At 43.0% G+C, this 27,105-nt stretch overlaps 1 protein-coding gene across 1 annotated transcript; it reads left to right on the plus strand.

Moving 5' to 3' along the window:
* Positions 1-4,625: 4,625 nt before the first annotated feature.
* Positions 4,626-17,509, plus strand: rgs17 (regulator of G protein signaling 17). The gene is made up of 6 exons (XM_069692976.1): positions 4,626-4,785; positions 7,865-8,267; positions 11,249-11,379; positions 14,957-15,031; positions 15,140-15,371; positions 16,083-17,509. Exons 2-6 carry the CDS (start codon positions 8,265-8,267, stop codon positions 16,269-16,271), a joined length of 630 nt encoding a protein of 209 aa, XP_069549077.1. The 5' UTR covers positions 4,626-4,785; positions 7,865-8,264; the 3' UTR covers positions 16,272-17,509.
* The last annotated feature ends 9,596 nt before the right edge of the window (positions 17,510-27,105 follow it).

The following is a 27,105-nucleotide window of genomic DNA, read 5'->3' on the forward strand; positions in this document are numbered from 1 at the left end:
AAATGTAATAGCTCTGTAGTTGCTAGCTCTATATGTTCCAGTTGTGCTTTGACTGCTGTCATTAACTTGGTGACTTACAAAGATCTGTGTGCTCTGTGGTTGAAGGCTGACCTTCTTGACACAATACCCTATATGTTTGCTAAACAGTGATTGCATGGACATTGTTTGATTCTGGGCCATTGCAGTATATATGCGGAGACTTGGTTCTTTGCAGACGAAACAGTCGTTTGATCATGGAGGCCTATTATCTTACGAACTGATATGAGATAAGACTGATATACTGATAAGAGGCGGGACAAAGGACACTTCCTGTGACCAATGGGGCCACCTGATTGATCGAAATCAGAAAAGGGGCAGGGCTTAGGATCATAAATCAATCAATGAAGTCATCGATCATCAATCTGACAGGTTGTAGGGCATACCTCTCTGTCTGCGCTGAAGCGAGCAGAAGCATAATGGAAACCTTCTTTATAAGAGAGCTAAAATTATATTTCCATTTCCCCGTGGAAATGAACGTATTGTATCTCTGAAAGACATGAATAGAACAAACTGTGCCTGTGATTCTAACATGATTCAGGATGCTATTTGAAGCGCAGCAGTTTGGAGATGGTCAGTAATGTAGAAGATTTTTCTGGAGGACGTTGAGACTGACTCAGATTTACTGAGACGTTCGTGCCTGTCCTTCAGGTGCAGATATGACACACTGTTTTTGTCAAACAGACACCAAAAGTTGTAGTTTGCATTACATTTGTTTGAGTGTCTGAAAAGTACGTCTCTCTCCTTATTTTATACGCATATAAGGGAATCCAGGAAATAAGGAGGAGGTTGTCAGCGGGGAAAACATATTGTATTCTGCTGAAAGGTCCTGCAATTTTGAATGCATTACATACCACAGAACCTTTGGCAAAGTACCCACAGATCTAATGGTACAATCATGTATTACACGGTGTTCTGCAGCAGAAAATCTTTGGAAGTAAGAAATATCCTTTTTACCACTCGCAGTTCAGAAGCAGAATGCAAAATGATCTGCTGTCCTTGTAAATCAGGAGCTAAATACACATAGATTGCAGTTATACATCCATTGAGAACCGCCATTTTCCCAAACACCATTTTCTTAGTAAATTTGGCCCTGCGTGTCTTAACAAACTGGATGTGTTTAACAGCTTGTCAAAATCTACTGTAAATGTCTGCTGGGTACGACGTGTGCATGCTGATGTCCAGCAGGTAATGTTTACCCCGTTCACCATCTTAGTTGAGCTTGTTAACATTTGCTGATTTCCTGATGTTGATGCTAAGTTATTAAAACAGCACAAAATTTAATGGCAATTTATCTTATAGTTGTTGAGATAGTTCAGAACCAAAGTGGACTGACTGACACTTCAGTCCCCAGAAGCACACTGCTGGTTCCGCTAAGAAGAATCATTCACTTTTTGTAAAAATCTAGGTTTTGAGAGGTAAAAGAAGTCGAACTGAATAGGATGAGAAAATAAGTGTCGAAGAAGACGTTCAGCTACTGCAAGTCGCCATGTTAAGGTGCTTGAAAGAGAGTCCAACTTTTGAAGCAGCATTGAAGTACATGTTATTGAAGATAAATAAAGTGCTGTGAATGCTGTTTGAAAAATATATAGCAGGTGTTATCATATATATTACATCTCTTAGCTCTTAATCTAGACCGAAATCAAATCTCCTTTGATCTTGTTTATGAACTCAACCAGGTAAAGTTGTTTTCCCCAGAGTGACCTGAGTGCGCACACACACACACACACACACACAGGAGAAGCCAGACGCTCTTCTCCTGTTCTGAGCTATTGGTTTTACCAGGCCTGTTATGTTTGTGTAAATGTGCATTCAGCCCTCATTCTTTCTCTGTGAGACTCTCAGACTCTCAGACAGGTACCATAACTATGACTGCCGGCTCCGGCATCTGCCCCGCCACGAACGTCCATCTGTCATTCAGCTCCTCTCTTCCTCTCTTCGTCTCCCCGCTGACCCTCACACACACACACACACACACACACACACAAACACACTCAGGATACATGCAGCAGTCAAACAAATTATCTCCAGAAGAGTCCCAGGTGGCTGTCTGGGCTCAGCTCGATAAATCACACAAAGCACACGATGACTACAGGGTGACAGATAAACTGCAGGTGCGTCCTGGAGTGGAGATGCTACTGGGGTCTGCAGGTTACAGTCTGGTTGAAAGTAAACAAATTGTCTTTTTTTTTTTTTTTTTAGCCTTGCTGGCTGAATGAGTCCGTAGAAGGCAAAGTTGGCCTGCGGCTTCATCCAACACGGACTGAAATTAGACGAGGTTAGATTCACCTTCGTGGTCATCGCACAAGTGCTGAGACAAACAAACGAAACTCGGTATCTAGCAAGAGGTGCAAATCGAAGCAAACGTTACCGCCTTGTTGTTTTCCCTCTGCCAACCAGTGAAGTTGCACGGGAGCAGCTTTGTGCCTTAGCTTAACTTCACAGTGCTGCAGACATTGCTACGCATGCTGCTGGAAGGCGGGGTGAAAAGCGGGTCATCACAGAGAGAGGCAGACTTGACAATTGTTTAAATACGGGTGATACTGATGTTCATTTTCACACCTGGAAAATGTGCTTCTTTGTTCATGTTCACAGGCCCGGACAGTCGCCACATTATGTAGGTGTGAATGTCAAACTGCCCGCCTTGGAAAGTTGCTGAAATTTTTGCACACAGCCGTGCCCTGAAGGCAGTCTGACAGGCAGCTCTGTTGAAGCGCAGCGGGCTCCTTGATATCCCTCCACAGATAACTTGCACACTCACGTTTCGTCTCATTACAATCCATTACACATAGAGCATATGACATTAAGATTCACAGACGCGTTTGTACATGCAGGTTCGTCTTAAACACACACTTGTCTGGGTTATTTTTTTTTTTTATTTCACTTTATTAATCCCCGAGGGGAAATTTCTTTATTTGACGCTGCTAGCTTTCTTCACTGCTGGAGAATTTATACGCCTGTTTGAGAGCCATGATGACGCAGAGTGGCGCTTTGGTAGCTCATCTTGACCTTTTCGCATGCAAATCAGGGCAGTCGTCCCCAGCATGAGAAGAAAACAGGAGTTGATCGAGGGCACTTTGGATCCTCATTAATGATCCGACAATGTCAAGGAACACACACATGTTCCATCTCGGCCTCCCTGACATGCTCTTTTCATTATTCTCCCTCTAGAGAGTCCCAGTTCCTCATATCTAAATACTGATGCATGAAGATGGGTGACTGCCAGACAGTAAATCGATAAATCAAATGCATCCATTCCAGTCACATTTCCACGCAGCGCTCACGTCAGTATACTTCTTCTTTATGCGCTCTTGTGTTTTATTGTGGGAACATAAAGGGTGAGCTATGAGCCTCTAATTGTTAGTGTTGTCATTTTTGTTCACAGGGTGTTAACAAGTAGACACACAGCTGCATCAAAAAAAAAGGCGTGTGTGTGTGTGTGTGTGTGTGTGTGTGTGTGAGAGAGAGAGAGAGAGAGAGAGAGAGAGAGAGAGAGAGAGCAGAGTTTTGGTGCCCCCCTGTGTTAACATCAGGAAAATATATTTACTGAGTCTCACTGGATTATGTGCTTCATGCTGCGGGGATGGACATTTATTGACTGAAACATCCAATAAAAAAAATAAAGTAAATCACCGAGAGACACCAAGAAGAATGCTTTGAGCAACGACTATTAAAAAGATGACAGAAGCTATAGAATAACTTGACTTAAGTCGTCTGGGTCTCTGGTCCTATACAGCCGAGATAAATGAGTCAATGGGTCAGCGGAAACTGCACTCAGCTGTTTGTGATTTTCAAATTATAAGTGTAATTATCACCCTTCATCTGTCCCTGTTTCTCGTCGAGTTCGACATCAACTTCCCGCAAGCTGTGAAAAATAAGTTAGAGTCATTGCTGTTTGACCTCAAATAAAATGATTCCCTGTTTAAAATGCCTGAAGGAAAATGTGCTTTCATCTGTGGAGTGTCAATATGACATTATAACATTTTCGATTAAACACAGGTACAGTCTCAAACTGACTGGAGTTATTCGCAGTCCTCTGCAAGCTATTCTGTTGTATAGGTGGAGAAACCATGCAATTATTAAGAAGCCCTGAGGCTGTATACATCTGCTCATAAACGTCCACTAATCATAGACTGGCGATATGTGGTAAGAATACCAGATATATATGCATCACAAAGTCTAAAATCACTGTATTGCATTAACAATAGCCATCAGTAATAGTAAGCTGCACTGCATATTAAAACACCGATTTTTTTTTGTTGTTGTATTGATTCTATTAATTGATTTGATATGACATTTAAAAAAAAAAAATAAAGTTTTTGTAACATGACTGAAGTAACGATTTCAGACAGAAATTGCTGATAGGAAAGTTTAATTCTTTACAGGTTTGTAACCTGAGGATACATCTGGAAGAATGGTGACCCTCCCAACAAACTTACTGTGAGCGCCTTTCTTTAGGTGCACTCACTCACTTCACTCCTTACGATGTGCGCGCGTGTGTGTGCGCGCGCGCGCGTGGCAGTGCATCTTCTCACTAACTGCAGCCACAGAGCAACGGTGGCAGCGCGCCTGCGCAGTGCATCCAGGGGCTCGGCGGCGTTCGGTGCTGAAGTGGGGCGGATGGCAGAAAAACAGCGGCGATGGACGTTACACCGCGGGATCCCCGCGTACGATGTCGTTAAATGAGCATCGGGACATCGCGTTTTCACACCCGTCACCCTCGGACGCTGACAGCCCGACACAAAAGGGGTAAGACGCCGATTCTTTCTGGCGCTAGTGCGCTTAGCCGACGTTAGCACGGCGCTAGCTGTTGCTCGGCTGCCGCCGCCGCCGCCGCCTCCTCTCGCAGCGGCAGATAGCGGGTCTCCGGTTGTCGGCTAACGCTAGCGAGAAGAAAGTGGGTGGTGGTGTTTGATTTGTGGGGAGAGAGAGGAAAAAAACCAAACCAAAAAAAAATGTCTGCGCGACAGTTAGCACTGCGCAGCCCTCTTGTCTAATTGCGTTATCATCCCTCGGTGGTGTCAGCTGGGAGGGGATCCCCCCCCCCTCTCTCTCTCTCTCCCCCCTCTCTCTCTCTCTCCCGGCTGGACGGACCTGCAGCGGCGGGCTCGGATGGTTCGGCCAGCTGCAGCAGAAACCATGCAACAACAACAAATAATAATAATTAAAAAAAATTAAAATTAAAAAAAAAAAAACCACAAGTCCAGCCGAGCAGTTAGCCAGCAGAGGCTAGTGTCTTTACTTCTTATCTGGAGATACGCACGGGCCTTCGGGCAGATGCAACAGATCCGGCGTTTGCGGCAGTGCATCCACCATCTGACGACTTCCTCACTTTGAAGAGCACCCTGCATCTGCCGAGACTTTTTTTTTTTTTTGGGGGGGGGGGAGCACCCTCACACTGCAGTCTCCCATGGGTGTGTTGAGTCAGAGGAGGGTCCAGGTTGTGTTGCAGCTACATCCTGGGAGACTTCCTGATTAATCGCATTAAAGCTGCTTCATACAAGGTGGTGGTGGTGGTGGTGGTGGTGGGGTTAACACGATAACAGCTGGTCTTATCAACATGGTGTGGATGGATGTTATCTGCTGGTTGGATGGAGGATGTTCAGTACACTTCAAGCAGCACCGGTTTGTACGTTTGAAGCAACATTTGAAAGACCCCTGTGAGCATTGAGTGATGTATTGTGGGCTCCCAGCTGCTTTTACATTTTTAAATAAACAATAACACCATTTGATTATCTACTTTTTAGTAAAAAAAAAAAAAATAATTCTCTGGTTCAATCTAAGCCTGCAAATAAAAATGACTTCCGTTACTGATTACCAGCCAACTATTGTCTCGATTAATTGATCAGCATTTTAGCCAATTCATTGTTAGACATTTGTAAAAAAAAAAAAAAAAATCCAGCTTTAAGTCTTCAAATATCTTGTATTGTGTGTTCAACCGTTACAAACCCAAATAAATAACATTTTCATTGATTTAAAGCTGATAAAGACTCGATAACTTGCTTAAAATTAACTTGACAGATATATTCCTTTTCAATATAGTTAAAGATTAGTTTGCCTCCAGTTGACCAATCGATTAATCAGCATGACAGGCGTCTGGCCACTTTCATGTAAACGTTTCCCAATCCTGTAATCATTTCCTTCTTTTTTTAATTTTAGGAAGGACTTTATTAAAGTTACTGCGTGGCCGTCTCAGTCCTGGGAAGAGGCAGCGGAAAATCTCCCAAGTACAATGCAAAAGCCTTATCTTTGCACACAGCTACGCAAAATCATTTTTCATAGCATTTTGATATACAAGGGAAACTTTTGTTTTCAGACCAGTTTAAACTGGCACGATCCGATGCTGGTGCTCTCCCTCACCGAGTGACTAGCTTTACAGCAGTGCAGCGCTGAGCCGAGCCAGTGTGTTGGGTCATATGGGGAGGGATGGTCACGACATGTGAACTCTCGGTTTTGCTTCGCGCTGCGGTTTGTCTCGTTCGACGGCAACAGGGTGGAAATGAGCTGCAGCGTGTTGAGACAGAAATGAAGGATAATTCAAACAGGGCATTACACAAACATAAGTGGCTGCAAATCGACTATCTACAAGGATGTTTGAGGCAGCTGTAATAGATTTGAATAGTTGATTTAGAGAATATCTGTTGTTCTTCTGTGTTTTTAACTTGCTAATTTGAGTGTCTTAAGCTGCAACAGACTAGTGATGGCTCGCAACATAAAGAGTCTCCAGGGTTGAGGTCAGCATGTGAACACTTCTAAGCTCGCTGTTATGAGTAAGCACTTTGTTGGAACAGTAATTCCTGTATGAAAAACAGGCAGCGTGAGGGCAACCAGGGAGGCTCTGCAGCCATGAAGCTTCCTTCAGGGACACAATCCAGCGCATACGGCATCTGACTGTAAAAGAGTGTTTCCGTAAGCAGCTCCAATGATGAGCCGGATACTTTCCAGGATGAATGTTTAAACTAAATGTATTGATGATCCGTTGTTTTCTGCATTCTGTTCATTTCCTGATTTTTGTTTTTTGTTTTCTCGTCTTATTTTGACCACATCCCTTTGCTTATCACAGTTCAATATCCGTGTGGATTTTGGCTGCTGAAGTGTCGAAAATATGTTTGAGGTACTCGGATGATTTAAAAAAAATATATTATTATTATTATTGATTAATACTGTGTCAGTTTTCAAATACATTCACTATTGATTTAGTTTGGAGATAGTTTTCCAAAGCGTATGGAAATGTCTTAAATTAACTTAAATGTATCCAATTTCCAAAGATATGAAACTACCAAATCTTCAAATTTTTACCAGAAATAAATGGAGAAATAACTTTAATATTTAACTGATGACGACTTTGTCCACAATAATGTTTTTGTCAATCAACTACTCGATTAATCAGCAATTTATTTTAGCCCTTAAACAGTGTGCCTTCTGCACAGTTAGTCCACTAGAGAGCATTTTGTTTGAAAAGTCGGTACATACAGTATCTCTATCACAATTCTGGTGAAAGAAAAGATATTATGGGATTCTCATCCAAAATGTTTTTAATATGTGATATTTGGCTGTTACATTATTATTAGTTTGTTTTAAACTGTTGAATATTTAAATAATATAATTTTTTTTTTAAACACTGTTGTTGGAGCTATAAATCTCACTTTATAAATCTGGTCAGATGACATTACGTTTTTCGAAACTCACTGTAGCATTTGCCACTGTGCGCTTGTGTTATGTAAAATGTATTTCTCACCAAAGATAATAATCTTTGTTACTTTGCGTATAAATTGATTCTGTTCTCTGACCGGGAAGCCTGTTTTTCTTCGCCCTGTGTGTTTTTCAGATGCTGTACTTTCACTGCACCCTGTACACTGAAGTCCATAAATGACCCTTTCCCCGAGACCCGAGAAAGCCTAGGAGGCCACAGCGAGAGAAGCAACAGGAGCGAGTGAATTAAGGAAACGAGGGAAGGAAGTAATTTCATTTCACCTCAGCTCTCTGGTCTCTTTCTGTGCCAGTCGGTCAGGGATGGTGACAGCAGTAACCTCTCTTCCCTGTGGTGAAAACAACCTCCTCGCCTTGTCCTGCTTCTCCAGCACGCCAACAGTCAGTCCGTCAGCCAAACAGACACTCGGACAGTCCACCAGTCAGTCACCTCGTCAACCAGCCTGCACTCATCCAGCAACCTATTACCTCACACCATGACTGCTTTGTCTGACCTGTGTTTAGGAACTCACTAATTCATGGTAAGTTTGACGTCCATCCAGTATGATTGTTGTCAATACCCGTGTGCCTTAAGGTGCAATACCACTGATGGTCACTAGGGGCTGTCATTCACTAAGTGTTCTGGTGGTCCGTCGGAAAATAATTCCACAATTACATATTAGGCCTCAAAGAGAGGTATGTTTGAGGGCGTGTGTGGTCTGACTGACATGCTTGGGATGCAGTCAGGTTTCGGGTACATTCAATTCAATTTATTTGTATTAATATAGCCCCAAAGCACAACATGAGTCATTTCAGGGCACTTAACACAGTAAGGTCCTTTACAACAAATTCTTACATGAGCAACAGCCGTAAGGAAAAACTTCCTTTAATCAGCAAGAAACCTCAGACCGAACCAGATTCAGAGGGAGGGTTGGGTTGAGGGGAGAGCAGAGAGAGAAAAGAACAGCATAGAGAGACAACAAACTGTGTCGTGGCCGTAGGGTTCTCTGTCAGATTTAGTCTGACAGATCCAGCGGTTCAAGTCGCAGCTTGCATGTTGCAAAGCTCATAAAACGAACCCCTACTGGCCGGGGGCGGTTTTGCACTATGAGGCACTTCTGCATTGGTTTAACTTTTCAGACCCGAAAACTACATCCACTTTTATATACAGTCTATGGATCGTATGCAAACTTGAGAGAGGCTGTTGAACTTGCAAACGTGTCTACAACTTGCTATTTTTGAAATGAAACATTTGATGGTGAGGCAAAGTGAAGTCTTCAACGTAGAGCCAGTGATTGGATGACATCCTTTATTTTGGTAGCTTAAATCTTACGTTACCCTCCACATGAAACATGAAGGAGGTCATCTGAATACTTTACAAAACCACTGGATGTATGGCAGATGTTGTCGCTCTCTTTTTCCTTATGTCTTTTTGTTCCCTGTCATCTCATTGTGTTTGTATTTCCACTCCATATTTGCATGTCCTGTCAATGCGGCCTCCTTCTCTGGGTTTGGAACAAAGCCGTACCCTCGCTGTCGTTTTGCATCTAGCTGCCCTTTTTTTTTTTTTTCCCCCACCGGTACGACCTATTTGCTGAATAACTGACGTGCCGATCCGCTGGTCACGCGTCAACATTTGCATATCATGTACGTCCTTACCCTGCCATGTGTCATCATTGTAGAAAATAACTACATGTGTGACAGAGTAGGACATAAAAGAACGAGCGCTCCTCTGATGGTACTGAAGCGCAGTTATTTTCATTTTACATTTTTTTGTTCTTAAATGAGACTTTTAATTTGAACCATGACTGTACAGGTAAGAGTTCTGTTTCATTAATTCTATTTAGTTATACCAAGACTGCAATTAATCAGGGCATTTTTCATGCTACAACCCTCGGTGAAATAAAAGCTGAAATGCCCCAAACTGTGGAGTGCAGTCTGTGGTAACAAAAGAAGAATTTGTTCTGATACGGCGTCCTCATCTCAGCTGATCTTTGAAGTGTTTCCTGGTGTAGATTTTGGCTGTTGAAGGAGCTGGTATAGTTTCAGCCTATACTGCACTGTGGGATGCAGGTTTTCCCGGCCTGTTAAGCTCATGAGAAGCGTGATTAGAGGAAGATGATAAAGGGCACTGCTAGACTCTATGTTACTGTTTCAGGCATCAGAATGAGTTCTTAGAGAGTGGTGTTTTTATTTAGACTAGCCTAAATGGTTTTAAAGCACTATGAAAGACTGGTGTGTTGGTAAAGTGTTTCTTCTCACCGCTTCTACCTACAAGGGCGACGCTACTTGTACGTTCACCGTCAAACTGTCTCTAAAGGCTTAGATGACCAGCTCAGGATTGTCCATGATGACTTTAAGGCAGAAAAAGATGGTACTGTGTAGTTCTTGGTGCACAGTTCTGCTACCCGAGGTTGAGAAGTACAACTGCAATGGCAGAGAAAGAAGTCTTGCATGGTTTGTACCCAGGTTTGTTGAAACTTAGTAGCCGAGTGATATTTTATGAAATCATAACAAATAGTTTTTCCCTGCTCACATTTTAGAACAATATTGGTCCTCTCTTTTTATTCAGTAACATTATTGATCTTTTAGGTAGAAAAGTGTCCTAATGAAATATGGTGAGAGTGAGGTTTAAAGTTGAGATGAGTCGTCAACCAACTGAAAATGCTTACGATGACTTGCTGTTGACTAAAGTGTTTTTTTTTTAATTATTATTTTATCTATGTTTCACTCTATAAAGAGAAAATTTAAGATACAAACATCAAAGTGTTAGCAGAAAACGACACGATGCTTTGGTGTCACTTAAAACAAGTCCGTCAGACTTCAGCATTAAATTCAACGTGACGACCGGGTCGCTGTTAAAAAGATGCAGCACATTATTTAAATTTGTATGATCTATCCCTGTTTAAATCTTTATCTCCTGCTTGTGGATGCTGGTTGTTCCACATTCTGAGGCAGCAACCAACCAGACAGAAGATACATGTAGAAAGAGCTGAAAAGCTTAATATGTATGTATGCGTGCATGAATGTGTATTTATTGTGCATGTGTGACTGTTTGTGTATGTGATCTGTGGATCCTGTTTTTCTCTCTTGTGTGTGCACCCATTGAAATGCATGTGTACAGTCTGTCAAAGATGAGTGAAAGACTTGACTTCATGCCAGAAACCCTCGTACCGTACAAGGAAGGGAATCCTCTCTGTCCTGCCTGAGTGCTCCCTCTCAATCACTCTCACACTCTCTCTCACACACACACACACACACACACACACACACACACACACACACACACACACACACACACACACACACACACACACATGCGCACTCGCACACTCACTCATCACACAAGTTTCTTTGATTTTTTTTTTTTTTTTTTTTTTTTTTCCCCCCTCCCTCTAGTATAATGTACTGCTGGTAGGTAAAAATGTAAAACACAGAGCCCAAATTTCCAACCGTGTTCTCCGTTCTGGTGTTGTTCGTAGTATTTAGCTGTGTTTATTCTCTTTGTGTATCCACCGTGAAGCCCCGCAGTGTGAGTGGAGTGGAGATGAGAAAAAGGCAGGCGGCTCATATCGAGGCCCCACCCCAGGCCCCCGGACAACCCCGGCCCAACACCTGCTGCCTCTGCTGGTGCGGCTGCTGCAAGTGTCTCTGGTAAGAAAGCGCTATACTTTAGCATACTACACAGTGGTACTACTACGGGCGGTTCCGAGACGGCTCCTGTTGCATGCGAACGGTGCGCAGCATCGTGACGTGCACGCAGCAGGGGGGGGAAGCTCTGACCTTTGTCTCATCACTTCATTGAAAACAGCACCCGAGTCGCACGTTGTTGTTTTTTTTGGTGACCGTCGGTCCGTGCGTATCTGCGATTTCTCCATGCATCTGAAACTTCAGCAGAGAGCCGCATCAAATTTTGTGTCGAAGTTTTGGGGAACCGAGAGAAGTTGCAGGGAGTCTCCTGTTCAGTGAGTAGGGGTGGTGGAGAGGGACGTTTATGTTGTTGCTGGTAAGAAACTCGTGCGTTTGTCACGTTTGTAAATCCAAGTGCCGTCGCACCATTTAGGTTGTTTGCACCCAATGGTTTCCCTCAGACGCCTCAGAATGTCACAGTGGAACTCGGTGTTGACGGTCTGACCCCGGGGGGACGGGGGCGGGACGAATTAACGGTGAATACCAAAGAAAACTCACCTGGTAGCGCTTCTGACTGCATGCCGTTGTTTCGGCCTTGGACAGTAACGTTCTTCCCATCTGAAACGCGAAGGTCACTCAAAATACCTCGCCCGGCTCATTGATTCGTCCCCCGTAGACTTTATGAAGCATTTCAAGGGTCTCTGTTGCTAAGAGTCAAAATAGTGCACGTCAAAATCTGATTTGGTCAAAGAGACATCTAATAGGTAATTATGATGAGCGGGTGTTTTTGTGTAATAGTTGGTTGTTTATTTTTTTTTACCACAGCCACAAAAGCGACATGCACACGGACTTTCATTTAAAGCAGCAGTCTTTTGGGCTTTTGTGGAGGAATGAAAAGAAACTGTAAAAAATGTGTTTGTTAAGAGATGGGATTCAACCCCAGTGTCTTAAGTTCAGCGATGGCCAGTCCCCTTCCCACAGCACCATGCGGCCACAGACACACACACACACACACACACACACACACACACACACACACACACACACACACACACACACACACACACACACACACACAGCAGATGAGATGAGATGGTATCAAAGGCAAGGCCGTGGCAGCTCGACTACAATTAATACCAGAACTGAAAGAACCAACTAGTAGGTTGACAAAAAAAAATAAATGGACAGTTTTGGTAATTATTCTTTCAACAAAAAGATCAAAAATTCTCAAAATAGGAATATTTGCTGCTTTTTGTTTTGTCCCGTATTAATGTGAACTGAACGAGCCCTTTAAAAATGTCAACTTTGGTAAATAATTCAGTGGCGCCCGGATCATTTTTGAAACATTCAACAAGCAAAAATGAATTAGTGAAGAAAATGATGGAAATATGAGTTGATATTGAAATGAGAATTTGCTGCGGCTTTAATTTCTACCTTCTTCTGAAGCGCATTTAAACGGCCTCAAATTAAAGAGCGCGCGCCGGCATCCCAACGCGTAGAGACTGCAGGTCAGAGACTCGCGCAAAGACCTCGCCGCACCACATCGCCCCTGAGCAAGGCACCAAAACCAGGAGCCGGTATGTAACTCCCACAGCTGCCTCTGCTGTGGCTCCACTGTGGCCGGGAGAGAGGAGTGAATGAAACATTGTTTACAGGCAGTGAATGGTGAATGCGCTGCTTCTTTCACACCACTTCATCTGAAGTGGTGGCAGCTTGTGGACTGTGACTCCGCTGTGTGTTTCTCAGTCAGATGCTGGTGTCGGATCTCCAGAAAGAGCCTGGAAAATTGTCCTCGGTGCCCTAGATGTTTATTTATTTTAGTGTTTAAGGCTGGAAAGGATACTTTGTCCGGCTTATGTGACACAGTTAAGACTTTTGTACGAGCTACATGTAAATCGCTGAATGCCGTCTTTGTCAGTTTTCTTCTTTTTTTTTTTTTTTTTTTTTTTTTACTATCATGCCAAGTCAAGTTGAAGAGATGTGGTGTGTGTATCGGAGATCTCCATGTCTGACGCTGCGGTGAAGTCTTAGGACTTGGGAGTGAGCGTGTGCAAAAGTACCAACGGGTCACAGCCCATTTTACATTTTGTTCCCCGCCCCTCCCAAGGCCCTTATCTGGTTGGGGTTCCTTCTATTTCCATCCACACATCACATGCAAAACAGCTGTGAAGAACAGCCTGTATATTTAGCTGTATTGTGAGTGCGCTGGGGGGGCTGTGGCTAGCTTAGCCCATTACTGCCGCACAATGGGGACTTTGACAAGAGACAGCAAGAGGAAGGAAAGATCTTCCATGGTGGGACAAAAATAGACAGCTCAGTGTGTGTTGCATTGTGGACTCGGGCGAGTGTGACTGAGCTACGATAGACAGAGAGGCTGCCGTGTGTGTTTGGAGTGTTTGCATAAAGACTTTAACTGAAGCCTTATTGTTTCACCCCACTGCGATTAACAGCTGAAAGACTTGAACGGAGTAAAACTTAACACTAACGGCGGCTTTTATTATTGATTTATCTGCCCGCTATTTTCTTGAGCAATAATTTCCTACAACAGATTAATGAGAAGCTGTTATTAAATATATTGATCACATAATCAATGAAGGTAATCGGGTGGCAATTTTAGCTATTGAAAGACATAATTATGCAACAAATTTTCACAGTATTAGTCTTCGTAACAAGCCGACTAAACTTCACCTGTAAAGTCAGTAAATCTAATCAAAGAAGAATCAGTAGTCTCAAGGCTCTAACATGGAAAAGTAGAACTTATACCTGTACAAACATTTTGAAGATGAAATAAGTTTGAGAGCAAGATCTTCAGCTTTACTAGTATACGCGTCGTACGTCATAGTCTAAAATATGAAGGGGTTATATGCTCGTGTACTTCTTGCTGTAACCTCTCCAAGGATATCTGTGAATGCATTTCTCTGCGCGGCGTTTCTGATCGTCAGGATTGTGGGGCCTTTCTTTATCTGCTGATGCTCAGTCCCGGCCCTATATTTAAACCACATATCTCCCTCATCTATTCGCTTCCACACGAAGCGGCTGCACAGCACAAATTTAGCTTAATGCGGGCCTGCATGAAAGACCAATCTACTGCTGAACAGCAGTGCACAAAGCGAACTGCATCACAGGTTTCGTTTAATGGTTTCGGGTGGCGTCTTGTGTTTCGCCCTGTAGTGTTTTGAATTATATCTGTGGAGAGTGAAGTTACGAAATCTTCATGGAGGAAGGTTGAGACCGTTTCAGATGCTGGGAAACTGAAATGTAGAAAGTGTTTATTGACCCAGAGGTGCTATGCTCACTGACAGTTGCTGGTGCATGCTGTCAGTTTAGATAGAATTGATTTGAAACGCCCGGCTGCCGTCTATGCGCCCGTTCAGCTGCATGATTCACCTGCTCATGACGCTGCACATTATAAAGGTTTAACAGAGTTCAATGGGGTATTTTGGCAGCTGGTAAAGTGGACCGAAACGTATTCAGATGTAACTTGAACCCTCTTATCTACACGTTGATCTTATAGTAACTCAAATCAGATCCGTTTTAACTGACGGAAACATGACCGGGCTTTTGTTTTGGCAAGCGTAATCATTTCCAGTCTCTCCTCCAGGAATGACGACAGGATTGAGAGGAGCGAACGACAGACCTGCACCAAGATGGACAGTATTGAAGCTGCTGAAGAACAGTAAGTACAGCCGTCGTCCCTCCAGCGTTGCCTGTCGGCGTGATTGTGCTGGTGTGCCTCTGTTAATCTCACGCCACGGTGTGTGTGTGTGTGTGTGTTCACTTGTAGACACCCCAGTCTCGAAGAGTTGCTATCGTGGGCGCGGAGCTTTGAGATGATGCTGTGCTCGTTGGAGGGCCGGGAGGTCTTCCGGGAGTTCCTGCGCTCCGAGTACAGCGAGGACAACCTGCTGTTCTGGCTGGCCTGTGAAGAGTTGAAAAAGGAGACGAATCCCTCGGTGGTGGATGAGAAGGCCAGGATCATATACGAAGATTACGTGTCCATATTATCGCCCAAAGAGGTGAGCCGCACAGAAATGGATCTTGAAAGTTGAAACGTGAAATCAAGAACCTTTCGCAGTAGCATGCGAGCAGCGGGGCTGTCGAGTCGGTCTTTGGTCCAGACTGACGTATCTCAGCAACTCCTTGATGAATTGCTGCGAAATTTGGTGCGGATGTTTATTGTCCCCAGCGGATTAATTCTACAGACACTCTTCTGACTTTTCTTCTATAGCTGTAGATTCTTGGTCTTGTTCAGAATGACGATGTTGTTTTTTGTTTTTTGTTTTTTTTGTTTTTTAAACAAAGTGCCAATCAGAGACTTGTCCAGCTGCCTGGTTCACCCTTATACGTCATTGAAACTATTCAAATTCATCCATTGTATGTGGTTGATCGCAGCTCTGTTACTACCGTCTTGCCAAATGCTCGTATTGCAGACAGGAGGCTGTTGTGCTGTTTCTGCATGCATTTTTATCTCAGAATTTACATCCCGCCACAAATTGTACTCTCGGTTTATGACACCTGCACGACAGCTGACGAACAACAATGAATTGGGTTAAATGTAGGTCAGCGATACCGATCAGTTAAAAATGCCTCCGTTGACCCTGATACTGATTCTCTTGGGACATCCCTAAATCAAATGTTCTGCACATCTTCCTGTGGACTCTTGTGTCATGTCTCGATAAAGCCACGAACACACCAGTTACTAAATGACTTTTGTTCACTTCGTCTAGGTGAGTCTAGACTCGCGGGTAAGAGAAGGAATAAACCTGAGCCTGGCGGAGCCCAGCAACGTGATGTACGAGGAGGCCCAGCTCCAGATCTACACCCTGATGCACCGCGACTCCTTCCCCCGTTTCCTCAACTCCTCCGTTTACAGAGACCTCCTGGCCAACAGGAGGCGCACCTGCCTCGACCCCTAGGCCCCGCCACCCTCCGTCATTGCCATCGTACGCCAACAAGACTACTACTTAAACTTCAAATACTACTATGGTGCCAGAAGTCGGGTTTGAAAAATCTCTCCCTCTTTTTTGATTGAAAAGACTGAATGACATCCGAGATAGCTGGTTGGTTTTTTTATTTATATTTTTTAAGCAATTTGTATCCAGTTCTCCACTGGAGCCAGGTCGGCCTTTGCTGGTTGGTTATTGGTCAGTTTGAGACCATTAATGCTGGCCAGTGATTGTTTTAATAGCAATTTGTGCTGTTTGTTTCGGGTGACTGGCCGACCCACGTGTCAGCTGTCGGTTGAAAACGGCCGACCTAATGGCCGGATGTTGGTTAACTGTGGACAAGGACTCCTCAGGCGGTGGGGACAGAAAGAGAGAGAGAGAGAGACACAAAGGACAAGCCCACTGTTCCTGTACTGTAATATTTAGACCTCATGATTTTTACCCTCACTTTAATATTCTCTGTCTTTACTCATTCTCGTTCACATTTTATTTCTTGTTTTTCTACGTCTGCCCAAATTCCTCAGATGTGCTGAATTCTGTTCTGCTTTTAATTTCTTCACTGTCCAAACATGACGCCCAGTTGTTTGGTGGGAGTTGGGGGCGTCTCTGCCCATTTTAACCAGTAATGGCTCCGCATGCAACTCTCTCTCGACAGTAGCTTGACGATTTAAGCCGCGGACTGCAACCGTTTTTGGTTTTTTTTGAATATCGGGAGTTATTAAGGCGGGGAGGTCGTCTCTCTGTCGGGCTGTCTGTGTTCAGTGAAGGGAAAGAAAGAAAGAAAAAAAAAAAAAAAGTACACTTTTTCACGATTTTGAGCTTACCGCAGTTTTTTATTGAGGAGATTTGAAGGCGTCTGCAGCACAGGCAGCAGCGCCCGTCCGTCCGTCCGTCCGTCCAAGCACTTTCCTTCTTTAGGATTCTTTAACTGGGAGAAGTAAGGGCTAGAATTGTGGTTGGGCAGCTACATCTATTATTATTACTCATGAACTTGTAAACAAACAAAAAAAAATCTCCTACTGAGAAAATCACAATGCCTTTACACGTAAGGAAAGGCAGCACAAGCGCTGCTGGAGTTCTTCTGGAAAGCAACCACAGTTTGTCCAATGATCCCTGCCTCCCATCTTTTTTCCCCCTCCCTCCCTCCCTCCCCCTCCGACCATCACAGCCTGACAAGCACAGGTGCACAGTGTGTGTGTGTGGGGGGGGGGACACAGCTGGAGAAAATATAGAGACCCAAACTGACTCCAGATAGTCATCTACGTTGTAAATTCTTGAGCAGAAAATGAGGATTTTACTTTTTAGTGTTTTCCAACGAATTAAGCATTACGGAAAGCTTGGCAGAAACGGTAGCAGACGCCGCGGGCGCCGATGTAATGCCGAGGTTTACCGCGCCCTGGCCTCTGTCTGTAAGGCTTCAGCTTCAGATGCTGTAGATAAACACGATAGTTCTTTGTTCCCGGGCGTCCAGTGCGAGCGGATGTGTTAGTCGGGTGCCAAACATGATGTCAAAGATGCTGTGAAAAGATATTCGATGTGACTTGTCGCCAAGCTGTAGTCTCGGTCATTTCGGCGCGTGGTAGTCCTTCAGTCAGCTACTGCCTGTTCAAGACACACGGTTTTTTTTTTTTTTGTTGTTGTTTTTTCTACCAGAGCTAGTGAAGAGGGTTGGTATTATAATGCTAACGTGCTACCGTGCCAGGCGGGCAAAAAAAAAAAAAAAAAAAGAAAAGTAGTCCTGCTACACACTAGCCTTTTTTTTTTTTTTTTTTTTTTTTACAAAGCCAACTAGGTTTCAGCATGCTGTAGGCAAGCCGTTAGCATGGTTGTGCTAGCCATGCTAATCCTCCACCCCACTGCCAGCCCTCACGCACTCTGCTTTGTTTTTCTAATCTGACTTTGACAGCATGCATTGATGGTGTGTGCGTGTGCGTGCGTGCGCGCGGTACAGTTACACACTTAACAGAAAACAGTTTCAAAGGGGGTTCTTGCCAAATGTCCCGTTAACATTTTTAGTATATAAAAGGACTTTTTTTTTTTTTTTTTTTTTTTTAACGATGTGAACATTTGAACTTCGTTCCTGGCCTGTTGATGTGCAGTAGAAAGTGCATGAGTGCAGTATATGCTTCTTTTTTTTTTTTTTTTTAATTAACTGAGCCTCCAAGTACGTTCATCTTGTCATTTGATGCACAGCTTGACCTCCCGGTTTGGTTGGTCGTTCGTGCAGTCTTAAAAGTGTCAACGTCAACGGTGCCATTCCTCACCGGTAAACGTAGGCGGCCCGTGTTGCCGCCTCATTTGACTACCTGAAGTTCACGTGCCAAGCTCGGTCGAAATCAAATTTTAAGATCGGATGGCGCAGGGTGTTTTGGCAGGCTACTGAAGTGCGATTGGATGCGGTCGGTGATGACAGCTCGGAGTCGATTTGAGACCGCGTCTCACCGTGCTGGATTGGTTTTGAATTGTCAGAAAGTTAGACATTTCTATCCGCGAGACCTTCGGGATATGAAAATGCCGACGTAGGGTTGTTTGAGAAATTGGCTATCTCCAGTTGGCGCTCGCAAGTTTTCCTCGAGGAAATAAACAAGGAAACGGATAATTCAGTTTGATCTTTTTCAAAACAGAAGTCCGGGTCCTTTCCTCCAGATTTATTTTTCACTTGCGATGTTCAAAATGCTAACTCACTGCAGATGAAACCGCCAGCTCAGCCGTCACATCGCCGCACGAGCTGTCGATTTGTGCTTTTATTTAGTTGTAAATCAATAACGATCAACAATTATTCATATTTACTCCAGCTAACCTTTTGGCAATACAGTACTCACACGCAGACTGCATTATTATCCACAAAGGGCTCGATTGACGATGCTCGACCGCTTCAACGACGAGCTGCGCGTTGCGCGCGCCCAGCTGATCAGAAGCGGAGGGATGCGGAGTAATCGAACCGGTTCTGGAGAGCTTTCCGCTCGTTTCTTTCCCAGGAAACGCAAAGAATTTTCCACGTCGCGTCCGGACCAACTCCGGAGCTCTTCGACTCGGCGGAGAACGCCCGTCACTCGCGGAGCCCCCTCGCAGACAAAAAAAAAAAAAAAAAAAAAAAAAATCCCCCCCCCCTCCCCCTCCGTCCCTCTGCGCAGTACAGCTGTGTTTTCCTTGTCGCTGAAGTCCACACGGTACGCAAATTAACGCCAGAATGTTTTCACCGAGAACCGGATAATTAAATCAAGGTGCAATCAAACCAAGTTTACATTTATAAATTGTGAGATGTGTGTACCTTTTTATTAAATACTCGCAAAACAGCGGGGAGCTTGACAGCCGGCAGGTTTTGGAGAGCTGGCGTGCGTGTCTGCCCAGTGCTAACAGACAAGTCTTTGAGTTTAAAACTGGGGAGTGTTTTACAGGGAGGACAGACACTTTCGTCCTTTCCTCTTAATTTATTGTGACTTTCACGCAGTGTGGCGGGCGGGAGGAGGGAGGGAGGGAGGGAGGGGGGAGGGGAGGGGGGGGGTTAAGTACAGAGTTGTTTGTTTTTTAATAATTTTCACAAGCAATGACGATGATGTGAAGTGATGTAGTGTCATCGCAGAGTTTCGATTTTTGTCTTTTAAATCTCCGCGGGTTCCAAGTGAGTGAGCGGGTCTTTTTGAAACGCGGCTGTAGTTTTATTGACTGAAACAAAGGTTGAGAGCTGAAGTGTCCTGACGGGATGGAGGAGGTTTGCGAAGCTTTAGCCTTACTGACACGTTTTTTTTTTTCCTTTGTATTAAAAAAAAAAAAAGAAGTAAATAAAAAAAAAAAAAAAAGAGAGAAAACGACAAACGTCTCTGTAGGCTTTTCACTACCTCTCATGTTGGTTAATTTATTTCACATCTAGTTGTCAATGTACAAGTTGTTTTTAGATCTACTTGAAGCCTAACACTGTAAACAAAAATGTGCACAGAAAATGACTATGTATATGACCAGAGGGGGTTAAAGAGAGCTTGGCCTAATCAACATTTTTTTTTTTTTTTTTGTTTTGGTTTGTTTGTATGTATGTTTATTTTTAATTGTATTGAGCTGAAGTAGATTTTGCATCTCTATAAAGAATTCAGGAATCCACTGTCTAAGGGCTAAACCCATTTTTGCCTATGCAAATCTGTTACTGTGGGTGAGTTGGGAAAGGGCGAGCTATCGCACCTTTCACCTGTTTTAGATGGACCATGGTTTACATTGCCCTCTGCTGATATTCTTCAATCTTATTCAGCAAAAATGTACGCTTATTTTTGTTTCTATAGAAATATTATATATATATATAATATATATATATATATATATATATTATATATATATATATATATATATATATATATATCTCTAAACAAGTAATATACAGAGAAAATAGTATATGCCTTCGTGATGATAAAAAAAAAAAAAACCTTGCTGAAAACAAATAAATGTGTTGTCTGACATTATGTGGCTGTGTGCTGGAGTCTTGCTAAGATAGATGACTGGAAGTCTACTGACAGTTGAATAACTGTCAGGAAAACTCTCATTACTCAGCCTACAACAGTAGCAGCTGACCCCGTGCAGTATTTCCTATCTGAGGGGGAAGAAAATCTTCTGTGTTTATTGAAGGAGCAACCACATCACAAGTTTCTGTGACTAACAGTGTTACCCAGCCCCAACCTGTGAGGTGGAAGAAAAAAAAAAAAAGGTATTCGGGCCACCCAGGGCTTCACTGTATTTCATCAATTTAAAGCAAGACTATGTAACTTTTCGCTGAAGAAAGATCGCTGTCGCCACACGTAAAACGACGAGAAACGTCACGCAGAAGTAGCACAGGCAGAGTCAAAGGATTGGTGCGTAGGATTTAAGGGATCTACTGGCAGAAATGGAATATAGTTATCCTGATTTAAGTTTTCAGGGCAATCAAAAAGTTCAGAGACCGCTCCTGTCGTGCACCAACGGAGGAGCTGTAACCTTTTGTGAGTAGGTACTCCAAGTCCCGTCGCTCGATCAAAATCGGCACCCGAGGTGCGCACGGTTTTGCAACCGCTGGTCCGAGCGCATCTGTTATTTCACCGCGGACCTCGGCAGAGAGCGAACGTCCGGCGTTGGGTCAAACCCTGGAAATGAGCAAAAGCGCCGGAGACGGGAGGTTTATCCGAAGGGGGCGGAACTTGACTTTCTAAAACCGCTCGTTTCTCAGTACGGAGTACCGCTGGGGATCGGGCAAGTTTGATAACCCCCAGGTTGGTCGTGCACCGTGAATTCGTCCCGCGTGGTCAGACCGTCGACACCGAGTTCATCAAAAGCAAATCTAAGGCTCAAACCGCCTGAACTGTGGCGCGACGGCACTCGAAGTTATCCGAGACGCCATCGCCCTCGCTCTTACGCTTGTCGCCCGCGACAACGCCGCCGTCGCCAATTCGCCGCTACTCGCCGGATTTGACTCTCTTCCCCCCCCCCCCCTCTGTGAAATCCTTTTGGTCGACGAACAATTTAGATAAAAAAAATCTGATGAAGTTTCAGGTCCGTGGCGAAATCGCAAATGTGCACGTACCCGCGCTCACTTATGACGAAGTAGCTGATTTTAATAAAGTGAGGAAACTTGGGGAGTACTTTCCGACGAAGGTTATTGCTTCTCTGTGCCTAATGCTCGTCACAGCGCTGCGCATCTGTTTGTACACGGTCAGGAACACTTTTTGATTGCCCCCCCACCCCTCTTGTATCACCTGAAACAATGAATTGTGTTTGTTTGTTTGTTTGTTTGTTTGTTTTTTTCCACAGCTGTTTCTGTTGTAGCCCAGAGCAGACAAGCCAAACAGAAACTCTAGAGAAGGCCCTCTGCGTTTTTCGTGAGTTTTCGCAACCACCGTCTTGCACACTTGGAAAAGGGAGGGTGGTGCAATCTTAAACTTCACCAGTAGAGGCCACTAAACCCTACACGCTGCTCCCTCTAGTCACAAACGCAGCAAACAAGACACACACCCCCCCCCCCGTCCCAAAAACAAAAACAAAAAAAGCCTGTGCTGAACTGAGCAGAGGGTTTTCCTTGCTGCATATTTTATTTGTAAAAGCGGGACTGGTATTTCTTCACTCCAAAGTTACATCGTCTCACTTTGAAGGGTTGAGTTGGAGCAAACCTGGAAACGAGCTAGCCAAGTCATAAATGGTACCTGCCTTTTGAGATGTGCACTGTCCATACATACTTCACATTCACTCATGAATAAAAGAAAAATTCCACTCCTCATGAAACAATTAACATTTTGACTGCGATTTATGTTTTTGTTGTCGGTGGACACGGCACAACTGTTGTGAATTTGTGATTTTAAACGAGTGCAGCGCCGCGTTGTCGGGGAAAACAACGGCAACTTATTTTTCTATTTCGCAACTATCTCGGTTCTTTTTGTAGCCTCATCCAGTCAGACTATCACTGTGTTAATACAGTAGCGTTGATGTGCAGCAGAAGTGGGTTCAATGCTCCACCGACGCAGGGTGTAAAACAAGTCGGAAATAAGTTACTCAGCTCTCACGGGTCACTTTTAGCTTTGAGTTTAGGTCTCATAATTTATTTTTAAACTTTCTTTTTGTACAAAAAAAAATGTAAAACAAAAAAAGTACCCTCTGATGGTAAGGAATAGAGAACGACCGTTGATGTTGTATAGATATATATATATATATTTTTTTTTTTTTTTTTCCCACAGTGCAACATGGCTAAAGAAAGACGGTTTTTATTGACCGATGTTGGTTTGTCTGTTCCCTCGGTTGGACTCGGTGCCTCTTTAAGCTTCACAACAGACCTCAAGATCTCTTTCTCTGTCTGTCTCCCTCTCCCTCTCTCGGGCTCTCACTTCCTCTCTCTTGTAACATCACACTTACGACGGTCATTAGCAGTCGGAGCGGACACGGCCCCCGTTTTACAGCAAAACTCACACCGGTGGGGTTTTTTTTTTTATTATTCCTCCTACGTGACGCCCTCATATCGTCTCTTTCGTACCTCCTCCGGAGGCGTTTGTGCTACTTTGGGAAAGAGATCATGTTTGTGCAGGTTACTGTGTGAAGTTGGTACTCAACAGTTTTAGGCAATCACTTTTCTCTTCATTGATTTAGATGCCTAATCCTCTTGGTTGTTTTTTTTGTTGTTTTTTTTGTCATGCCTTTGTAGATAGATCACAGTTGTTGAGAAATTATCTGCAGGTGAAAATAAAAAATACTTTTACTGTCACTTTGGGCGATTTAAAAAAAAAAAAAGGAAAAAAAAAAGTGACATTTTTTTCTATTCAGCATGCTTTGTGCTAAATAAATGAAATAATTCAGTTATTTGCTATAAACGATACTGTATGAGTATGTATTCAAGTACTGCAGTATGCAGACAATTAAAAATATGAGAAACTCTTTTGAGAGATTCATATTTTTCTTCTAGTATGTTTGACTAATATTGACGGTTATGGGTACTTAATTCTTGTTTTGAGTGTCTCATGAATTGCCAGAGTTACTAAATGACCCTCTTTGTATAAACAATTATAGACTATGGTTGGTCATTTCCACATGCATGACTTGCAGTGAAATTTTACCTGGACAGAGCTTTTAAATCAAGAGTTTGGTCAACTTTTCACTATTTTCCACTGGTTGCCAGACAACTTTTGACGATGACCGATATCTTGATTGTTTCATTCGCATCGAGACAGGAGAAATGTTATCTAAATGGTCAACAAGGAGGTGTAGAGTGAAATGTAATTTCCCTTGCGAAGCCTCATCTCGCCACACAAAGCAGATGCGACCTCCATTTTAAAGATCTAAAGTGCAGAGATGAGGAAAAACGACCGTTGAGCTTTAAACAGTAGCTGGATTAAGGGTGAACTCATGAGTCCAATAGAAAACAGAGCACCGTGTCCCTATCCTTCCTTCAGGGTCGTGGTGCCCAAGAATATGATTGCTTTTCATCAAGATATTGAAATTTAGCAGACGAAATCCATATCCGTAGCAGTGAAAATACCTTCTTCGTTGATGAAAAACCACAGTAGCACAGGAGGGTCTCATCTCATTCAGCCTCATTTTACAGCAATGTTAATCTGAACATTAGTGAATTTGTACTTTGGGGAAAAACCTCAAATTATTGCCAAGAATTGCCGATTCTCTGCACGATAGTACAATACAGACAGGAAAGTAGGCTCGGTCGTGTTAAAGAAATACCTGCACCCGATTCTGATTTGACAACGTCGACGCGAGTGGATTTCTTGCATTTGCATAAATGTGTGAAATTGCTGCGAAAGGTGTGATGGGTTTTAAACGTAAGGAAACACCGAGTCCCTTTTTGCAGGGTTAGAAAGATCATGTGAACTATGAAGCTCCAGCCAAAAGCCAGTTAACTTAGCTTGCTAAGGCGTGAACGTGTTCGCTTGGCTATAAGCTATTTAATTTATATAATAGATACAAAAAAAAACAACACATGAAACAAATATAAAAACAAATATTTGTGCTTTTATGGCCGATAAAGTGTCAAAATATGAAATGACGGGTCGAGACGTGGGCTGGCTAAGCTAACCAGCTGCTGGCTCTGGCTTCGCGCTTATAGTCTTGCGTGTCATCGAGAAAATCTAATATTTGCCAAACATCCGTCATTTAAAACGATTAATAAAAAAAAAAAAAGAAGAAGAAAAACACTTGGAAACATTTTGAAACAAAAGTGGGGAAAATCAAGGTTGAATTTTCTGACACAGTGCAGCTGTCCAAATACTGTAAGTACAACCACGTCTCTTTGTTGGATAAAATGTGCCAAAACTATAATCTATATTTATTTTTGTTTAAATGTAAAGAGGTCAAAGCAGTTTTTTTGGAATATAAAAATCACATGTTCTGTTGGATGCAAAATGTTCCCGGTGAAACACATTTTGTGACCCGTCTTTTCATCTTGCCGTCGTGGGTTTGAATCATCTTCACTTAATCTGCTTACGAAACATGTAACCAACAAACCTTTTGTAAACGGGCACTGGACATTTTGGCGACGTGACCGATGTCGATCTCGAGCAACCGCGTCAGATCTCATCCCGCTGAAATTGTAACCCCGTCAACAAAAGAAGCCGATCACCTTATTTTCTATTTGTTTTGTACCGTTTATTGCAGCCGGAGGTTTATATTTCCGTCACTGTTTTTTGTTTGTTTGTTTGTTTGTTTTATCTCAAAAGACGCAAAAAAAAACTGTTGTTCATCAGCCTTTGACTTCATGAGTCAGCGTCACGTTAACAAAGTGCTGTGGTACATTTTTAATCTACGGTTCTGTTTACACGATGACATCTTGCATTAAAAGAAAACTCCAACCTATGTTAACTGCCCTTGAATATCTGTAATTTAAATAGTGCTGCTAGAGAAAGAAATCTAAATGTAACAACTTACAATAAATACTTAATAGATTTTTGCCAAATGTGTTGTGTCTTTCTTTGACAGAGTGTGTGGGAGATGACCAGCAGCTACAACCTGCAGATTTTGTTGCAAACACTAATTGTGAGTGTTTTATTTATTATTATTATTATTATTATTTGGATTTTTGAAAAGCATTTTAGGCAATCAAAAGATAGTGATGTTTCTGTATGGGATGGCAATATTTGTCCCTTCATCGGTCCACCAATTTGGTCCAGATTGTTAACCCAATTGCCTGGTAATGTAATTTTCTGTACGTTCACCTGGATCACCTAACGGCTAAGTTGAAGGCGGAGCTTAACCGTCCAAGTGAAGCTCACGCTTTGGGCTCCGGACACTCGCCGAGAAGGGTCTGGGTACAACCGTGTATTATTTTGGCACAAGGGAAACAAAAACCGTCCGGCTTGTGTGTACTTCTTTAGACCAGTCACCATCGTCTCGGGCAGTATTAAACCCAGATTGCAGGGACCGTAAAATGGTGTCATTTTGCTGAAAAGGAGACAATAAGTGGGGGGAAAACTTGAGTTAAATAAGTATGGTGAACATGAGTGAAGTAACTAAGGTAAACTTGAGTTAAGTGAGTATGGTCGACTTGATTTGAAAAAGGTCAGGTAATCGTCGGGGCGGGCTTGACCATATTTTTTTTAAATTGAGTGGATTTACTTCAGTCGTCACGTCTTACTTTGTTGTTTAGTGCTAATTACCCATTCTAGATGGCTGACAGATTAAAGTAATATGCTGAATATGAACAATACACCCTCTTACCGTCACCGTAAGCACGGTCATTATGAACTAACAGCCCTTTTCATAGCGGGTACTAAGTGGCTGTCATGACCTATATTTAGAGTTGTTCAGTTGTACTTTATGTACTTTAATTCTAAGAAGAAGGTCTGAGTGCCATTTCAAAGTTGCCTCCACACTATACATTTCTGGAGAAAAATGCTGAAACGTTTATTCGTTTGTTTGCCTAAGAGTAGACAAATTTACACAAACTGAATTAAAAAAAAAATCGGAAAGCTCATAAAATATGGCCCATGCAGTCAGCCAACACCCCTGGCTTAATACCACAGGCCTGTCGGAGCCATTCTAGGAATCAGAATCCTCCACCATGTATATATTATTTTCAGTTTCAGTCCGCTATAGCGTAAAACTATTCATCACAAGTATGCACAGTGAAGTCCTCAGTACTGTTTCCTTTGCCCCGCGGAAGGTCAGGAATCACATGCTGGCTTCAAACAATATGCCCTTGCCTTCGTATCTTTGGAGACAATACAAGACGGTTTCAAGTGAAATGTTTAAATACAAAAAAGGTTAATAAAATGAGTACGTTTACCATTTAAAACCACAAAATGTCCCTTTCCAAACACAGATGTAAAGGAAAACTGTTCAACTGTACAGAAAGGCCGCC

This window comes from Brachyistius frenatus, unplaced genomic scaffold (assembly GCF_029030835.1).
Source record: "Brachyistius frenatus isolate BFR_SWC_R1_liver_20210118 unplaced genomic scaffold, ASM2903083v1 Contig_13, whole genome shotgun sequence".
Lineage (NCBI taxonomy): Eukaryota > Metazoa > Chordata > Actinopteri > Embiotocidae > Brachyistius > Brachyistius frenatus.